The sequence below is a fragment of the Mya arenaria genome, chromosome 10, assembly GCF_026914265.1.
Source record: "Mya arenaria isolate MELC-2E11 chromosome 10, ASM2691426v1".
NCBI lineage: Eukaryota > Metazoa > Mollusca > Bivalvia > Myida > Myidae > Mya > Mya arenaria.
In genome coordinates, this window is record NC_069131.1 from 13,493,272 (window position 1) to 13,512,156 (window position 18,885).

Here is an 18,885-nt window from a genome sequence, read left to right on the forward strand (position 1 = left end):
CTTTCACCCCCTATCCCCCTTCAGTTTTGATTTCAAATTCAGCGGGGTTTTTGGTATGACAAAAACATCAACCTGTCAAAATTTCATTACGCAGCTGCGTATTTGCGTACTGTCAGCTACGCGCCTGACAATATTTGAGCATATATCAACACTTGTTAAAGGGTTCATGGAGTTACAGCCGTCAGTATCTTAGTTTTAACGCTTCTAATGATTTGACACAGTTTATTTCGTAATAAAAAGTGCATTTTACAAAAACATGAGCGAGTCCCTTTAAGTGTAGCTCAGTAGCTCTTGTGGCACATACCACAGTAGTGAATATCGATATCATGTGAATAAGACAGGAAGTTTAAACTCAAGCCTATCCATATTCAGTATAACAAATCTTTAATACCTGTAGTTGGGTATGTTTATATGTTAAAAGCTAGAACAATTTATATAACAACGTGAAATAATGCAACTATCATGTGAACACGGGATACTTAAATAATAAACACTATTGTTCGTTTAATCGAGAGGATTTTAAAGGTACGTAGGTTTCGAATTAAGGTATTAAATTAACGTAACTAAATTGAGACCCAACTGTATCTCTATAACTTAACCACCGACCTGAATTTTTAACAAAACATACCGTTGCAAAGTTGACTCAATGCTTCAGTAAACTACATTGTAGACTAAGTCCATTGTAAAGTTGAGGTAACAATTGTTCATATTTCAAGAATTCAAAATAGGTTAAATTTGTGTTACAGGGCGCAATGGGTCGAATTTTAGACATACAGATGTAGCTGGTACATATTTTTATATTGCATACTTAATGAATAATTTGTGGATGAAATGAGGAATAATGGCTTCGATCATGGTTACAACAAATGTATTCTCTAGAGTATCATCATATTTCCTGAATTTGAGCCACTGCGGATCAGGTTGAAGCAGCTCTCAATTCAGTGATTTTTTTTGGAAATATTTTTACCGCCTGTGACTTGCAAATAGGGAAAAAGTCGAGATTTGGAAAAAAACAACACAAAATCAGAACTAAATAGCAAATATAATGGCAAATATACATGTTTCCACCTTTTTATGCATACATTATGCTGTAAAAGAGTTAGTCTTGTCAAGATCTTGTTAAATTTTCAAGACATTCATTGCTTTTTTTATTCATCAACATAATCTGCATTTATCAAATTGGGAATTATTTTATTTTTTTGTGGGAAAAATCGAAAAAAAAATCGGTAGGGAAAACAGCCTTTAGAAGGCATTAAATTGCACCTAAAAGTTCACTACAATTTGAAGTGAGGAGTGGACCACAGGAAAACATAGTTTGCCTTCTGCCCCCTGTGGAGTGGACAGTTTAGTCATTTGTCGGAGTGGACAAAGGAAAATTAAGACACTCAGTTTATTATATGCTTTCCGGTGGTTTATAGAGATTTATCAGTGGAATAAAAATGATATTCCTCTGTTTCAAATAGTGAAATAACATTTTGATATTTTTCACTGTTTTGAGATTTTAGCCCAGCCTCAATTCCAAATCAAACGTGATTGCGCACAGGATTGGGACACAAATTCAACATCGTCGTTTCCGAAATGACGTTTCGTTCGCATAAAATTTGGTGCGCTTTTCTGAAAAACAACAATAAAATGTCATTTGAAACCTTTTAAGCATATAATAGAAAGAAAACTTGTTCGTTTCAGTGAACACCGAAAATGAATATATCTCTCATTGCCGCGACACTCGTGAAATATAGCTTTTGGTGCTCACTCGATGAAATATTTAACGATCATACACTGAAACAAACAAGCATCCTCTATATATACTAAGTTTCAAGGATTACTACTACTGGCAAACTAAACGTGTTTTATATAAGTGGGAGTATGCAGGGTTTGTCTGCGATACCATATAGCTTCAAATGTTCAGAGAAAATGGCTTACTCAGAGTAAAATATATTGACATATATCTCCTATCTTTATATACGATGGCTAATGTTTCAGACTGACGGAAAAAAACAACTGGTCGAAAATGGGCTCTGGACCGTCTTTTCCCATGGTTCCTATGACTCGGGACAAAATATTCATAGTCACAGGCGCAAACTCGGGCCTGGGATACGAAATCGCCAAGTGGACGTCTATGATGGGGGCGACTGTCATTCTGGCCTGTCGATCGGAGGGCAGGACTCAAGAAGCGATCGAGAAAATGAACAAGGAATTTCAGGCAGAAAAAGCCAAAGGAACAGAGGGTCTAACGGATAGTGACTCTCTTGCTCTTGAATATATGCAGCTAGATTTGGCGTCATTTGCATCGGTGATGGAATTTTGCGAAAACTTTCAGAAGAGTGGCCGGAAACTCCATGTTCTTTTCTGTAACGCGGGTCTAGGACTCGGTCCGTTTCAAAAATCATCGGACGGAAATGAGATGCTATTGCAGGTGAATTACCTAAGTCATTTTATCATAATTGGCAAACTTCTCGGGATAATGAAACAAAGCGGCCCCGATTGTCGCATTCTGCTCATGTCAAGCGCCGCTCACAAATCCGGGACATTTGACCTAAAAACCATCAACTACGAGGGAAACCCTGACAGTTACCCGAGGCTGAACTATTACGGGCGCTCCAAGTTGTACCAGATCATGCAAGCGGCTGAAATGGGTAAACGCTTGGCGGGCTCTGATGTTACTATAAATAGCATACATCCCGGTTTGATCGATTCTAATTTTTGGCGTGACTGGAACACGGGGCTGAAAAAAGTTGCACACGGTGCTATGCAAGCTACAGGAGTTGCGAAATCTCCATTTCGAGGCGCCAAATGTAGCATTGACCTCGCAGTAAATCCAAAGTACGTGGGGTTGACGGGACTTTATTGGTGTGACAGTAAGGTTGTGACCCCAAACAGTGACGCGCGCAACAAGGGGAAGCAAGAGGCATTGTGGCAGTGGACCATGGAAAAGGTGAAGGGATATTTGACGGAAGAGGAGATAAGGGGACTTCAAGGAACCGGAACTGAACAGGCGGGATGATCGATATGGTGAATAAGAAAAGGTTCACACTAACTGACTTGTAGCGCATGTGAAACATTTACTTTAGTTATCGTTATTGTGGTCTAGTGTTATGGGGGAAACCAGAGTACCCGTAGAAAACCAAACTTCTCCGGCTTGGTGACCACAAACTAAATTAATTTGCATCCAGGCCGGGAATCTAACCCAGCCTTGTCGTCATGATGCGAGTTTGGTTAAGGGAGTTGCAAAGGTTGATATTTAACGCCTGTGAACGTCTGTGTAAGCGGTTGCTTATTAATGACTCGATTGTGGTTATTGTGAAACTTATATCAAATTAATGTGCTCCGTTTATCATCAATATAATACTCTATTTTTCGCATATATCTATTTTGTGTTTCTGTGAAACACAGTTATGCCTTTATATAGTAAGACTTTTACGTTGTTTGCATGTTTTGCGGAATAGAATATCTCCAGGATGTTGAACAATCAGTCACAGGAGTTTGATGAGAATGAAATCCTGCTTTGGTGTCATATGACCTGTAAAAATAAGTGACATTTAACCTAAAATGTTCATTTTTCTTCAGATTTATCAAAGAGGTCATTCCTAACAACGATCTTGCATAACATAAATATGAATTGGTAGGAGTTACCATATTAAACAATCTGATTTTTAAAGATATTTTAGCTAAACTACACTAATTGTTTAACAGGTCAATTGGCACCAAAGCATGAGTTCATTCCCATCATACTGTGCGATCAGTATATTTCCATATTGCTTACTTTACAATGGCATTATCCACTGCGATTATTTCAATATTATTTACATGTATCAGTTATTTTTGTGTTTTGCTTACCTTTAATGACTTATGTAGTAATGTGTATGTTTTATATTATCGCATTAAATGTACTTCGCATTACTGACATTTCCCTACTGAAGTGTTTTCGAGTCACAACCAGTAGTGCTCAGAATAAAAGCGCCGTTTTTCGGGGGCCAAAGTTGTATACATGTACCAAGTTTTAGTAAGACTGGATAAGAAAAGCTTAAGTTTTTGCTCGCGGCTATGCAGCGTACACATTTGCCCAATGCCTTGTTCAATCAACAACAGTAATACACTACATCGTGGACCAATAACAAATATCTATTTGTGTTTATGATCCTACTCCAAGACTTCATATAGCTACAGCTGTAAATTAATAGGTACATTTGTATTTTAAAGTATACTCGCCCGGCTATAACAACAGTCAGTTACAGCTAAACAATACAACAGTCTGTTGTAATTATACAGCTGTAGCTCTATTTTTGGTGCCAAAACTACAGCTACATATGTATTTTAAAGCAGAAGCTCTACTTTTGAATATAGCATTAACTTACAGCGGTAGCATTTGACAGACCACTGTTGTCATTTTGAGGAACTTATGAACTAACATGAACTAATGGATGTGAAACAATAACGAAGCAATGTTTTAACGTGAACTCTAGCATGATTCTCGTTTTATTTTTTCTAGTTCTCTTTCTACTTGTCCAACAAAGGCGGGGAACTCCGGATCAGTAAGGCACAGTTTAACCTGCGTGTTAAGGTCACCATGGTAACTGTTGTCATGGAAACGCGAGTAAGGCGACGGCATCTGTGGTCGTGATGGGCTGGATATGGCCTGGAACGGAAATATTCACATTACGTTTTTGGATGCACCAATGGCTTTATTGAACGGAAATATGCACATTACGTTTTTGGGTGCACCAATGGCTTTATTGAACGGAAATATGCACATTACGTTTTTGGGGTGCACCAATGGCTTTATTGAACGGAAATATGCACATTACGTTTTTTGGGTGCACCAATGGCTTTATTGAACGGAAATATGCACATTACGTTTTTTGGGTGCACCAATGGCTTTATTGAACGGATATATGCACATAACGTTTTTTTGGGTGCACCAATGGCATTATTTAATTGCTCTAAAGATAAGCACTAAATACATGGACCTATATATAAAATATGCAAATTGGCACCAGCATATTAACAAACATATTGTACGACGACATACATTTCCAAAAACAAAAGATGATTATGCCAGTCATACAAAGAGTGTAGGACATTTTATTAAAAAGGACTCGCATATGTTTTGTAAAACTCACCTTTTTATTCCAAGTAAAGTGAGGCAAATCATCATAGAAAGAGTGTAAAAACTAAGAAACTGACGACTTGAACCCTTAAAAAATTAATATCTTTGGCTCAAATACTGTCTTTTGTACACGATTTTGAATAACGCTATTAATTAACGCGATTTAACAAAAGGCTTAAAGGTTAAAACTTTCCATCAGTAGTACGTATGATTTCCTTTATGTGAGCGAGCAGTTATGGTGTCAGTCTTCTCAAAAAAATCTTGACTACAGGCGTAGGTTCGCTCCCAATACAACCATTTTTTTGTATACTTTTATAGTATTTTTTTCTGCAATTTCTGTATCAAAGAATAAAAAATAGCATTAACAGATGCGTCTCCGTGAAAAATGAAAAAAAAGTAGTCGAAAAACATAAGTCAGTCCCTTAATAAGCGAACCTTCTTGATCTGACTATATTTTGTCTTACACTCGTTGATCAGAAGGACCCCAAAAGTCTACATAGTACAGTACACGTAGAACTAATATGATACATATCAACATATTGAATACGGTTAAATGTATTTTTGTTTTATTTTACAAAACAACTTTTCATACGGAGCGCGATAGTGAACACAGGGTAGCAGATAATGAAGTAATTTTTTAATTAATAAGAATAGGCGGAGTGAGCGTAGCGAATGAGGCCTTCTTAATCATTAAGAATTCACTTCATGTCATGTAACTGACTTAGAATACAACCTCATTGGCTGATGCATTGTCAACGCAAAATCTGCCACAGAGAGTGTGTATCGTATGAGTGACTGTAGCCGGACCTTTAAAAAACGTGACAGGTTAAATTCTTAATGATTAAGTCTAGTAATTTTTGATTGCCTGTCTACAATTTCATTGGCTTGAAATGTTGTATTCTAAATTAAGGTTTTGGCCATGTTTTATTGAGAACATGTTGCTGCAGAAAAGGGGCCAAGAGGGCACATTGCATCGAGCTGTAAAGAACTGGAATCTGCCGGTCAAAATAGCAGCTTATTCAACACATGGTAACTTAAATTTGGATGATTTGATGCTTAAAAGCAGAGGTATGTATTGCTACTTTTATATAGTACACACCTGAGCAATTTGTCCGATGGTGACGTCATCAGTCAACGTCATACTTCCGGAAAGGCTGCGTTGCGACGTTACCTTGGAAATAAATAGTACGATAAATACACGCACGCACCATTGAATGTTGTATACGAATTCATATAGTATGCACACATAAAGCAAATACGAATAACACACAAACACAGTGGCACCGGATTTTCAAACTTAATCATTTTGTTTTAAATCCAAAAAAGATCTTTTAATTCCAAACTAAAAATTATAATACCAAAAATGTGAAAAAATGTTGAAAAATATTGTTTTATAAATATACTTTGTACTGTCTATATTAGGTTATATTAACAGTACAAAGTTCATATTTATAAAAAAATATTTTTCAACATTTTCCCACATTTTAACAAATACATCTGTATAAAAAACAAATCGAGAAATGAAACTTTCCAATTTCCTAAGATATCCATTCTATTTAAACAAACCTGCATGGGCGCACTCCCAGTTTCGTTCCCGCCTGGCAGTTTTATAGGGAAATATTTAGCCAGAACATCTATACATTCCCGACACAGGCTTATGGCGGTCTTTTCTGTGGATGGGGAGAATTTCACCCGGAACCGCCGTCCTGTGAAATTCTGCAAAATACAGGAGAATAAGACATCTTTTTGACGGTATAAATGTTCCAAATACAGAATTGTATACAGAAGTAATACTGTAAACTTGTTAGCAAATTACGGACACCGCGAAATGATTTGCCTGGCAAAGGACCTCATTGTGTCCTGAAATACATATAGTAATGTTTGACATTGTGAACGTGTTATCGTGTGTTTTTGCAGACGTGACAATTTTATATATTTCAAGTTGTATTCAATAGTTCTATTCCATCGTAAGCTTCACATACATGCTCACGAAACCAGCCCGACCAACCAGCCAAGTCTGGTAATATTCGAATGAGTCTGGTAAGACGCTGGACAATTCTAAACGGGATTGACAATGCGATCTGGCTAAAGCTGTAAGAATATATTTCACAATGTCTGCATACTAGTATATAGCAGTTTCCACGAAATAATGAGTAATGGAGAGTTACCTTGAGGTTACAGACCACCATTAGACTGTCGCCCTTATTGACGCCCTTCACCCAGGTCCCCGCCGCCGACAGGTTCAGGCTCTCCTGAAACAGGGTAAGACCAATTTTATTTTGATACTGCACGCTAAATACGAAACGATCTCCTTTAAAGATGCACGTTTACTCCCAAAAAAGATGCACCACAATTACAATTGAATACAATTGTTTTCATTTACAGAAAATAATTAATAAGTAAGAAAACAATGAGTCTTATGAAGGATACTGTGTTCAATTTGAAAGAAAGATGCAGAAAACACGGTATTTCTACGTTATGAGACAATAGCTGATTACTGAAAATCTTTCAGGACTCGCCAGTCATTTAATCTTTGTGCGTTTACAGCTAATAAAAACACGGCTACAATCTTGTTATCAGTAATAAATATTTTCCATAAATGCATTATTTAGTAGTTAGTTAAAGGTTTATCACTTTAAAAATATGATTGTTATACATGTGTATGTATTGATTTTAAATAAGAGTGCCACTTTAAAATGGAAGTAAAAGGAACGTTGGTACGCAGTTTTACGATAGCAGACTTTCTTCCCGGAATAACCGGCATAACGGTTCGGCTAAGATGAAATAGCAGAGCACTTGGTACATCATGGCAGATCATAAAACAGTCTCATAAGATATGAATAAATGGAAAAGAATAAATTCCTTTGGGCTGAATTTATGAATATTTCTTAAGAAAATGATCATATCAGTATATATACATGTTTACGGTAGGTCCATACCGAACAGGTCTAACAGTATACTTATTTTATCTGTAATGTCATGTGAATCCCCCATTTTTATTGAAGATATGATGAATTAACGAAATCATAATCATAATGATAATAACAAAATTCCGTAATTTTAACATCTGATACATACAACTTGCCGTTTGCCCTGGTGAACGAGGAGCTGGTCGGCGGAGACGAGCAACTGGAGGCTCTCGTCCTTCTTGTCAAAATACTGGGGGAAAAAAGAACTAATTATCATAACACTATAGCAATGACTCAATACCAATTATATACCAAACTACTTAACCGCTTTCCTATCTATAATAATTTCACTTTCCCCCATGGTTTGTACCATGTCTCTAACATGGGCGCACGCTGACACCACTCCTTGTTTGTTTCTAACCCACCGCCCCACCCGCCTCCAGGTTACATACCTCCAAGCCTTCATTAGCCGGCATTATTTCTAAGCCCAACATCAGGGTGGACAGTAGGGCGTATTTTTTTTCAGCACCCAGACCCCACCGCCTTCTTTCTACTCCCATCCCAATTACGTACCTCCCAACCGTCCTTAGCTGGCATTATTTCCCGGCCCACTATCTGACTGGTCAGTCGGGCGTATCTCTCCAGCATCCAGACACGCTTACCACCTTCACCCGCCTCCATGACACTGACGTACAATAAAATAGAATTATATATTTATTACTTCTCTCATCATTTGCTCGAAATATGATAAGCATTATTCTTGGAATTGGTTTTCAGACGCTATGAGTCTCATAAATAACTCCCGCTGCATAAGTTTAATTAAATCGGGTAGTCTCTGTCGTAGCCAATGTTTCTTGTCAATGTAAACGACTCAATATAATGCTTTGTCTTAGTATATCAATTGGAAATTGTTTTCTTTTTCATGCGAACTTTTGTGAAACCATGCAAATGTTCTTTTTTATTAGTTCATGTTTTTTTAAAAGCGACGGCAAACACGCGTCGCGGCGGCACCACCGCAAATTAGATTGTACAAGGACCAGTTTGTACGATTTTTGGTTTGGCAATTCTAGAGTCGAGAATGTTTAGCCAGCTGGCGGTATGCGCGAAATTGGGCATTAGTTACCTATTAAGATAAGTTTTATTTTGAGTCGGCAAGATACAAACAAAACTATAAACTCATGCGAGCTTTTGAACCGACTATAATAATTATTATAATGTTTATAGTACGATTTTAAATGAAAAGCTATTTAAAGACTCTGACTGTTTACTCTAAGTTTATTAATGTTATAAATAGTTATGGAATCAATACGAATGTTGAATTTTCAGCATGATTGGTGATGCCATCTACTAACCGTTTTTCTATAGGACGATTTACATGTATCTGAAACAAAGTCTGGTACAGAAGATGTCAACAAAGTAACACAGAAACCACATTGTCAGGGTATGGATGTATTTTAACTGTTAAAATGAAATGTTTTTATCTTCAATTAGATAATCATGGCTATATCATTTTCACAAATAAATGGAAAACATATATTCTTTTGTTGAAAGATATAATTAAAAGTTTCAGAGCTTACATGTTTAAAATTTCGCGGCACCGAAATTGGAAAAAGAGCGAACACTTCCGAACTTTACAGGAAGTTCAGAAAGGTGCAAAAACGAAAGTTAATATTTAACAGATAATATATGGGATTTTAAGTCACCTTTAAGCGATCAACCACTGATGTCTTGAGATTAAGACAAACAGACATCTTAGAAATGGCTGAGGATACTGACAAGGTGTGAAACCTAACCTGGAACCATTAATATCTCCTTTCTCTTGTAAAATTTTGGTGGGTGGGGTATCAGAAAAGTCAACTACAGTCATCTGTATCTGTTCATATACGCAGAAAAGCCACTTCTTGCATATATATCTACGGAGAAGGGGTTCTTATAGCATTGTGTTAGAGAGCCTGTTTGAAGCCCTCGACTGTTGATGCAGGCTCAACTTGTTTTTCCATTGAAAAAGAATGTTTATGCTGTGACAGAGGTCTGAGACTGAGAGCTTTGTTTCACACAATCTTTTGTCTTTGTCTTGTAGTTGAATTTTTTCCAGTTGATCAATATCTTTCTTCAAGTATGAGTCTCATATATTAAGCCGTACTCTAATTGTGATCCTACAAGGGTGATGAAGGTAGTTTTCCAGCATTCAAGGGTACAGTGATTTTATACTTAAGTTGAAGGAAACCAAGTGTAGAGATTTCCTTTAACAGATGTTTGCTAACATGATAAGTCAGTTGATATAAGTAATCCAAAGTAAGGGTTTGAGTCCACATGTTTTAGTGTGGTATTTTGTCAACTTCATTAAAGTGGGATGATTCTTTCTACACTTAGAATATAACACTTTTTTTGCATTGAATTTCATACCCCATGTCAAACCTGACATTTCAAGTACATATAAATATTACTGAAGGTTAATGTGGTCTGAGTTTTTTATCTGTCTATACAGCAAACAATCGTCTGATAAGATTCGAAAATGTTATTTGATGCTCTATTGTACATGTAGGTCATTTAAAAGTTTGTAAGTTTTTACCTTCTGCTACTACATTCATGAACCAGTCTTTCAAAAAGGATGACAACCACACCAAGATATGACCTTTTATCCTGCAATGCAACATCTTCAGTTGGCACAGTATCAAAGGTCTTGCTAAAATCAAGTAAAGTGATGTACAATTCATGATTCTTTTAAAATGAATTAAGGTCATGTAAGGGAACTGGCAAAAGAGAAATGGCAGAATTGATGTGTGTTTTAGGGACAACTTTTCCCAATAATGATTAAAATACATGTTGGGTCTGTGGAATAGAGGCAATGCTTTCCTGATAGTGCTGAAACATGTTTTTATAAACATTAAAACAACTTCATTGTCAGCTCCCTGTGACACTGCCACAATGAAAACAAAGCTTTTGTTAGGCCTCTCATACATAACGAACCACAGCATGGTCTAGTTCTTTACAAGTAAACACGCTTATTTAAGCAAGGTAGAAATTAGTGATTATCTGTTAACTGAAAGTTAGCAAGTTTTTTCTTCTAAAATACACTAATTTCATAAGTTAGCTAATAAATTTAAGATAATTTTGCAGTACAACCGGAGAAGCTTTGTGGCAAGCCTTCCATCTGACTACAGTGATGTTCAGCCTCAAAGCTACGACCCAGACTTTATCTCTTCCATTAGTAATCAGATGCAGGTTCCAGACAAAATTCCCGTACTCAACGGAGGAGACACAGGTGATACAGTACAGTTGAAAGTGTAAATAGTTTTAAAAAGAAACTAATGAAGCATTGCTTTCCAACATCCTGGATTGAAATTTTCCCCAAGTTTCAGAATAATTATTTAAGTGCATGTAATTTTGAACTTGTGCGGCATTTACTGTTTGCACACACAATCAAACTCTGTAGTCTTTATAAGGGATGATTAGTAGTTAAAAAAATATATTTGCAAGTATATAATACTATTGTTTTCTTGTCTAGACTAGAGTATAGCATATTTTTGCATTATCTACTTTCTAAAGTTAATTCAATCCACATGTTTCAGGATTACAATGTTTTGATCACTTCCATCTGTCGTTGTAGTTCCACTTTCATAATTGATAAAATAGCATTGTATGTTTACAGTAACAGTTTTGCACTATTTCTCATAAAGTTCATGTATTTTCTGGATGTGTTGCAGAGTTTGACATGCGAAGGGGGATGGACTGGTCAGATGATAGAGGGAAGTCACATGCAATGAATGTGCCGGAGCGAATCATGCTGGCAGGTTGGTATATAATTACACAGACCACATTCAACATTCCATATGATAGAGATTTTAAAGAAAGCACTTTTTTGGTTAAAGCGTGCGACTGTGCGTTGAACTTGTTGAACTGTCTCGATCAAGCAAGACTGCTGTTTTTATAATATATGAATGCATTATATGCTATTACATAGTGATGTTTTGTTGATCGGGTATAACAAATACTCGATTGGTTGGGCCTGAAATCAGCGACAAGCGATTGTGTCTGGTCATCATCAATCCAATCTGCGATAATTTTTTTTCCTTCCTTTCGTTATTTGCTTCTTTTAATTTCTCCCAATTTTCTACTTTGAGTTCATTTTAATATACACATTCTGAAGTGTTCAGTTGTTATCATTAACAATACATATATTGGTTGAAAGCAACAACAACACTAAATAACTTAAAACATACACATATTACACAAGCATAGTTAAAAATAATGTGTTATTGTACAAGAATAAAACTACAATTAATGTATTGTCAAAATCCGACTATACTACGGATACTCGGTTACTTGAGCGGAACCAATAATCAATAGTCAAACTAGAACCAATTCCCAACACTACTGTTAACTTCATCTTGTAATTTTAATGCTAATATATTACTATTTTTCTATTCTTTATCCATTAATGTGATATATAGTTCGTTCAGCACTTATGAACGTTTATTGTATATATGAAAAGAGCTCTATAAAATAATATTAATGATAATAATAATGATAATAATAATAATAATAATAAATAATAATAATAATAATAATAATAATGACTATACCACTTGAAATTATATATATTTGTGTTTTTGTTAGATGATAGGTCGTTTCTCGTTTAAGTCCCATTATATTTTAGTGATGTAAACTTTCTTTTTTTTGTATATATGTACATTGTGCATTCTCTTCTCTTTACTTTTATGACATTTTTAACCCCCAGATTGATAAATAATTAAATGGCAATTACGAAATGCAACAAAACCGAAAGTATAATCTAAATTTAAAGCGCACAACATCATTATGAAATTTGCATATCATGTGACTTTCTGAATACCTGAAATTCTATGTAGCTTCAAATACTAATGATATGCATTTTTAAGTAGTTTTTGGTTGAAACAGTTTTCCCGGTAATGCATCTGAACACTCTTATTTCATCATTATTTTACTCTATTATTTTACTCTTTGATAAAAATTGCAGATAAAAAGTCATAGTAAAAGAAATATTTTGGTTTTAGTGGTGGGTGCTTTACGCTGGTAAAGTCAAGAAAAAACAGATTAACAAAACCTGAACCACTAGGCCATGAGAACTTCGATACATTAATTAGATCACGTGATAATGTAACCAATCACACCACAGCAAAGCATGAAAATTGTGTATTCAAAGATGATATTTGAGCAAATATAAACATTTGCGGAAAGGGTTCCAGCTTTGAGTGTCTAATGATTTGCCACACTTTATTTCGGCGTACACAAAAGTACATTTTACAAAAACTTAAAATTTTATCTGCCTCATAAGCATATAGTTAGTCAGTGGACCATTCCTTTTTGATAAAGTAATGTGTTAACCTCAGGAATTTATCATATGAGACTCTATCATAGTTATATACTCACTTTTATTTTTTTTTCTCTAATTATTTAAACTGTTGAACTAGAGGCACTGTATTTATTTTGTAACGTCAACTCAGCTGTTCAACTGAATATGGCCAATATGCTGAACTGATAAAGATTTTGGGGAAAATACAATTGCAATTTTTATTAGCTCTACTGGCCAAAGGCCAGAAGAGCTTATGCGATGGTAATGTGTACGTAGTATGTGCGTCCGTGCGTTTGTGCATCTGTGAGTCTGTAAACAATTGCTTCTGAACATGATACAGTCTTCAGTTTTGATTGTATCTCGATGAAACTTGTACAGTATCTAGATCCATTAGAGCTGGGTTCCTTTTGAAACCCAGCCAGATCCGCCTATGAATGCCTAGATTATGGGCAATGAAAGTTTTAAAGAAATGCTTTTTATTTTTAGCCAGGTCTGCATGAGCGAATTCTATTTTTAGCCAAGTTTACATGTACATGTAAATTCAAGTCTAGAGTTAAGGGAGACAATTTGAAAGTCTAGGATTTTGAATTACTCTGCCTTGTTCTTATTGAAAGCCCAAAGGCCATTTTTTAGCTTTAAGTTCTGTAGTTTGCGCATTCATCTTAACAAAATTGGTTGTGCATGTTTAAGTTTAAGCACCTGGTGTCATTACTGGCCACACCCACAGTTCACAGGTTTGGTAAACATAAATCTGGAAAGGTTTGAAAATATTTTTGTGTGTTCGTGCATCCATCTCAGCACAATTGATTGTGAATTTTTGTTCAAATTGATCAATGTTGTCCTAGGATGCCCTTGACTTTGACATTTTGACCAACTTTTTTTAATTTTTAAAACTACAGAAATTTTTACTATGAGTATATTTTTGAAAGCATTTTTTTTTTGTCAGATGACTTTTACTTGGCACATATTAAAATAGTTCATGCAACTAATCTGCTTACAATACTTTCTGGGCTCAGATGTTGAAAGTGCTACGTTTTCAGGTAACCCAAACACAAAACATGTATGTTGCCTTTTACCCATACATACATGCTCTGGATTGATATGACCACAAAAGCCATGCCAGTAGATCATAGACCCTTTTGGGCCTTTTGTTTTTTAAACCTTTGACCTGTCCTATCTTAATACTTTTAAGGTACATAATGATAAATATATTACTTATATATGCATTTAAAAGGAATTTTATGGGCTTTTGAAAGAGTCTTTATCCCTCTATCTTGAATAGGGATTGGAATTTCTCGGTGTATCTTAAGAAAAACAGCATATTTAAAAGAATTTTGCATAGGATAAGACCCATGATATATTCAGCGGAAAAATCCTGTTTTCTTTCTCAGGAGGTGGGCACCATGTTGGCGGAAGGCAGGATGTTCATCTGAACTTTGACAGCCTGCCTCGGGGTAGCTCAGAGACAGTGGGGCTGCTGACTCCACCCCATACACTCACCCTTGACGAGCAGTTCCCTTCCCTAGAGTCCAGCAACGATGATGAAGAGGTGGAGGGGATAAACGCTGAACCCAGGGTCCCAAACGGGTATGTGACCTGAAATAATCCTGAAACTGGTTTCATGGTTTAAGCCTGGTTTCAAAAACAACAGTGTGAGGAGGGACAGGGTGCTTAGGAAGAAAAGGGGAGATTGTATCGCACTGTGAAGATTTTGTACATTATGAATTTGACAGAAAATTGTGTTTAATTGAAGTTATTAAAGGTTTCAACTGCTATATGTCAAGTTTGTATGTATTTATCTTGTGGCCATATGTTCCCAGTGCTTTTAAACATGAACAGCAGTTATATAATAACTTCTTTATTTTCTAATCTTTATGTAATATAAATTTATAATATACATATGTACATGTACTTATATGCAATCTCTTCATGTACATATCAGATGCGCACTGCCTAGTGCGATGTCATTGAGTGTATTCAAGGTTAGCGTTCTCTGCAGTTTTTAGTTAATAAAGTACATACAGAGAAGCCAGTCTGCTTTAAAAACAACGTCATTATGGTATATTTAACTGTCAGCCATTAATTTTGTGAATAATGACATTATTTTAAATTAAGTGTCATGCCCTTGGAAATGAACTTCAGTTATGAAATTTCTGAAGAAGTTTTATGAATACCCACCTCAGACTTCACTTGATTTTAAGATGGGAATCCCAGGTATTTTGATTGGACTGTACTGGCCAATGAACTGAATGGTTCATTGAAGCATGTCTCACGATAAGGATAAGAATTATATTGAATATGGCCTCTGATCACATTAAGTACACACAGGGCATGCATTTAACTTGAAATGTGATCAATGTATTGCTGTGTGATATACAATACATCTGTAATGGTATATATAATACAGTATTCAACCTCATTTCTTCTCTTTGTCTTCTCTTGCAGGAGAACAATGGCACTGCGGACGCCAACCACACCACTATCAGATTCCCTTATGCTGTCTGGGGAGGATTCTGTTCTGCTCAGATCACAGGTTCATTCCATATTTGCTGTAAATCGGTGTTAAAACAATGAGTATCGAGTATTGTTGAAAATCTATTGTTAGCCTCTGGCATTGACAATTATCGAGTTAATTTTCAAAGATCTATTAAAAGGAATTTACTTCAATACTTAAAGGAAAGGTGATAAAGACATTAAATCTGCACTCTCACAAATTGACAGTTTTGAAATATTTTTAAATTCAGTTAAATAAGATGACTCACTATAGACCATATCTCAATTATTTGGAAAACTGCTGAAAATTTAAATTTCTTAGTGTTAGTAACGCTTTTAGCCTTAAAACATTGATATTTGAACATAAATATGAAACACTTTGATGTGATCTTTTGTCAATCTTTGAGAGTGCAGATTTACTGGTAATCAGTACATTCCTATTTTGTTATCGATCACAAATGACAAGGTGACATTGTAAATAAAATACATTGTATCTGTTACAGTTGATGAAACTGAATAGACGTTTACACACCATGGAGAGACAACAAGAGCTACTGGCAAATAGAGAGAAACTTGCCTTTGGAGCGGCGATGGGCTACTTCATGATCAAATTTGTCTTCTGGTTTTTCCGCAGCAAATGACAACTAAAGATAAAGGGACCAACGAGACCATTTCTTCAGAGTTTTGTCAATATTAATACTTTAACACTGGTGTATTTTCTACTTGTGATATACAATAGACAGAAACTGGTCGAGGGAAGGAGAAAATTCCCATTTTTGTTGCAATACTTGAAATATCTTTGGAATAGATGCCTCCATTCAACTTAAGTATGTTCATGTATGAGCATTTAAGCTATCTTTAAAGTATTATTTTTATACACCAGTTTAAAAAAAAAAAATGATATATTATGGGATCATCTTTGACAGGGGGCGTCAACTAAGTTTTGCACACTTACTCAAGGAGCTTTTGCTGGATCATCACCAAACTTGGGCAATATGTGTATGGGCGTACCTCAGCCAAGTCTAATTACAAGCCATGTCACCCCAATCCCTTAAGGGTTATGCAGTCATCGAAATCAGACTTTTGGATGAACAAGCCCGAATTCTTATTGTATTGCTTGGCATAAAAGTTTTGAACAAGCCCTGCTATATAAAATTCAGAATTTGAGCAAGCCTTTGAACATTTTACCAGTGCAGGGCTTGCGGGCTTGTGCTAATTTCGACTACTGGTTATGGTCCTTGAATTGCTTAATCTACAAAAAGGTGTTGTTGTCCATTATGTAACTTGGAAGAACTTTTTTTTTCAATCAACTAAACGTGCACAATATGTGTAATGGAATAATATCTCGATCAAGTTTGATAGTCTGCAATGTCTGGCCAGTAATTTCTAAATAACTGCACTTAATTTGCTTAAGTTTGTGTTGCCTGCGCTGTAACTCTAGTAGATTTTGTCTGATCTTCACCAAAATAGGGAAATATGTTTAGGGGCAATATATCATGGCAAAGTTTAATTACCAGTCACTCCAGAGTTACTACCCTTGAATTAATAAACAATGTATTTGCAGTGTCCGCTCTCTGTATTTGACTCATGTACATGTACATGTACACTAAAGTTAGTGTCTAAAAATAAGACGGACATTTTGTGAAAGTTGGCATTTTACTTCTTTATCTCTGTTTCTTAATGTGTTGTTTCCATGCTCAAATACATGTATCTTCTGATGCATATATTTTGTTCTGCTTTATTGCAGTTCTAGATTGTCATCTTAGTATTATAGGGGTTTTCGATATGTATTCATTATTCATAATATCATAAAATATACAACGTAATAATAATAATTTTTATAGTCTTTTAACTACTCTATCATTAATATAATATTCCTAGTTTCGCCACCAATTAAGAAAATATCTGCAAAATTTAGATAAATGATAAATGGCTGAGATTATAATACATGTAGTAGATCAGACATTGCAAAAGATACTTATTTCAAATGGTTTTGTGTAATCAAGCTTCAAAAAAGTTAATTAAATACTGTAGGAAATAAATTTAGTGCATGGGGTTAGTCTGTTGATGTTTTATGTCAACAGGTTTTATATTCAGGATATTTAAGACAGCAACTTTACGGCTTTTTGAACATAATCTTAAATGGTCTATATTGCTCAAAAAAAATGGTTAAGTCCCATTTTAGCAATAATCTATCACAGGAAAGCAATTTACAGATATTCAACAGGAGAAGGCACGTGTGTTTTGCTTCATACAGTTTAAAGATACTTGTACAGGGGAACAGTCCAATTTGAAAGCCTTCCTGTGGGGTGGGTTTTGTATGGAAAGCTATAGCACTCCTACGCACAGGGTACAGATCGTAGAAATATCAGCGTTCGATGTGCTTATAAAATATTGCTCTTCCTGAGCAAATTTATGACCACTGTGCGCAAGATTGATTACATAATAACTGTGTAGTGTGCATTATACATTTGGTGTATGCACTAAAGTTATTCTATTCTGTAAACAGAGATGATGTTTCTGAATTAATCCTCAAATCAGGATTGTAAGCTTTTTATTTCGTTTTATAATACAACTGTATAGTAAGTTTTCACCAGATTATTTGCGTGAAAAAAGTAGATATTAACATCATCATCATCATCATCATCATCATCATCATCATCATCAGTGAACGCCTCATTCATATTTAGCATTCTCACAAACTTTAGATGATTCCAAGTCTCACAAGGGCTGACTGGAACCCATTTAAGCTTGCTGACTATGTTTGTTGGTAGATGGTTTGGGCACGTACATACCCAAGTTGCTTGGTAATGGTAAAGTTGATATTGCAGGAAATGTTCAGTTTTAGTCTGGACCATTCATCTTGATCTTCTAGGTGTTGTTTGTCATTTTTCTTGTAGTTATGTACGGGTGATTAATGTAAGGTACTCACATCTTGATGTGCGCTAGAATATTAATACTAATATCTATTACCTTTATATTTTGTTTTATGAATTTCATATTGTAAAAATACATCTTTAAGAAGTTGTTTTGTCCTTTTA

At 35.4% G+C, this 18,885-nt stretch overlaps 3 protein-coding genes across 3 annotated transcripts; 2 read left to right on the forward strand and 1 right to left on the reverse strand.

The window, feature by feature from the left end:
• Positions 1-383: 383 nt before the first annotated feature.
• On the forward strand, positions 384-3,898 carry LOC128206132 (retinol dehydrogenase 14-like). Its single transcript, XM_052908396.1, has 2 exons — positions 384-525; positions 1,984-3,898. The coding sequence occupies exon 2, from the start codon at positions 2,012-2,014 to the stop codon at positions 3,002-3,004; it is 993 nt and encodes a 330-aa protein (XP_052764356.1). The 5' UTR covers positions 384-525; positions 1,984-2,011; the 3' UTR covers positions 3,005-3,898.
• Positions 3,899-4,459: 561 nt separating this feature from the next.
• On the reverse strand, positions 4,460-8,697 carry LOC128204341 (meiotic recombination protein REC114-like). Its single transcript, XM_052905755.1, has 6 exons — positions 8,590-8,697; positions 8,186-8,266; positions 7,276-7,359; positions 6,674-6,823; positions 6,207-6,278; positions 4,460-4,636 (listed from the first exon to the last, which is right to left on the reverse strand). Exons 1-6 carry the CDS (start codon positions 8,695-8,697, stop codon positions 4,460-4,462), a joined length of 672 nt encoding a protein of 223 aa, XP_052761715.1.
• A 953-nt stretch (positions 8,698-9,650) lies between these two features.
• LOC128206736 (transport and Golgi organization protein 11-like) lies at positions 9,651-18,871 on the forward strand. The gene is made up of 6 exons (XM_052909399.1): positions 9,651-9,795; positions 11,137-11,281; positions 11,724-11,810; positions 14,743-14,938; positions 15,797-15,884; positions 16,348-18,871. Exons 1-6 carry the CDS (start codon positions 9,775-9,777, stop codon positions 16,483-16,485), a joined length of 675 nt encoding a protein of 224 aa, XP_052765359.1. The 5' UTR covers positions 9,651-9,774; the 3' UTR covers positions 16,486-18,871.
• Positions 18,872-18,885: the final 14 nt, after the last annotated feature.

What these genes read in the sequence shown, in the direction of transcription:
- LOC128206132 (XM_052908396.1), top strand. Translation starts at nt 2,012, where the DNA reads ATGGGCTCTGGACCGTCTTTTCCCATGGTTCCTATGACTCGGGACAAA.
- LOC128204341 (XM_052905755.1), bottom strand. Translation starts at nt 8,697, where the DNA reads ATGGAGGCGGGTGAAGGTGGTAAGCGTGTCTGGATGCTGGAGAGATAC. An exon ending in CAGCTAAGGACGGTTGGGAG is followed by an intron (nt 8,267 to 8,589) that starts GTACGTAATTGG and finishes TTTTTCCCCCAG; the next exon opens with TATTTTGACAAGAAGGACGA. An exon ending in TGGTGGTCTGTAACCTCAAG is followed by an intron (nt 6,824 to 7,275) that starts GTAACTCTCCAT and finishes TGTATTTTGCAG; the next exon opens with AATTTCACAGGACGGCGGTT.
- LOC128206736 (XM_052909399.1), top strand. Translation starts at nt 9,775, where the DNA reads ATGGCTGAGGATACTGACAAG. An exon ending in GGAGCGAATCATGCTGGCAG is followed by an intron (nt 11,811 to 14,742) that starts GTTGGTATATAA and finishes TTTCTTTCTCAG; the next exon opens with GAGGTGGGCACCATGTTGGC. An exon ending in GAACCCAGGGTCCCAAACGG is followed by an intron (nt 14,939 to 15,796) that starts GTATGTGACCTG and finishes CTTCTCTTGCAG; the next exon opens with GAGAACAATGGCACTGCGGA.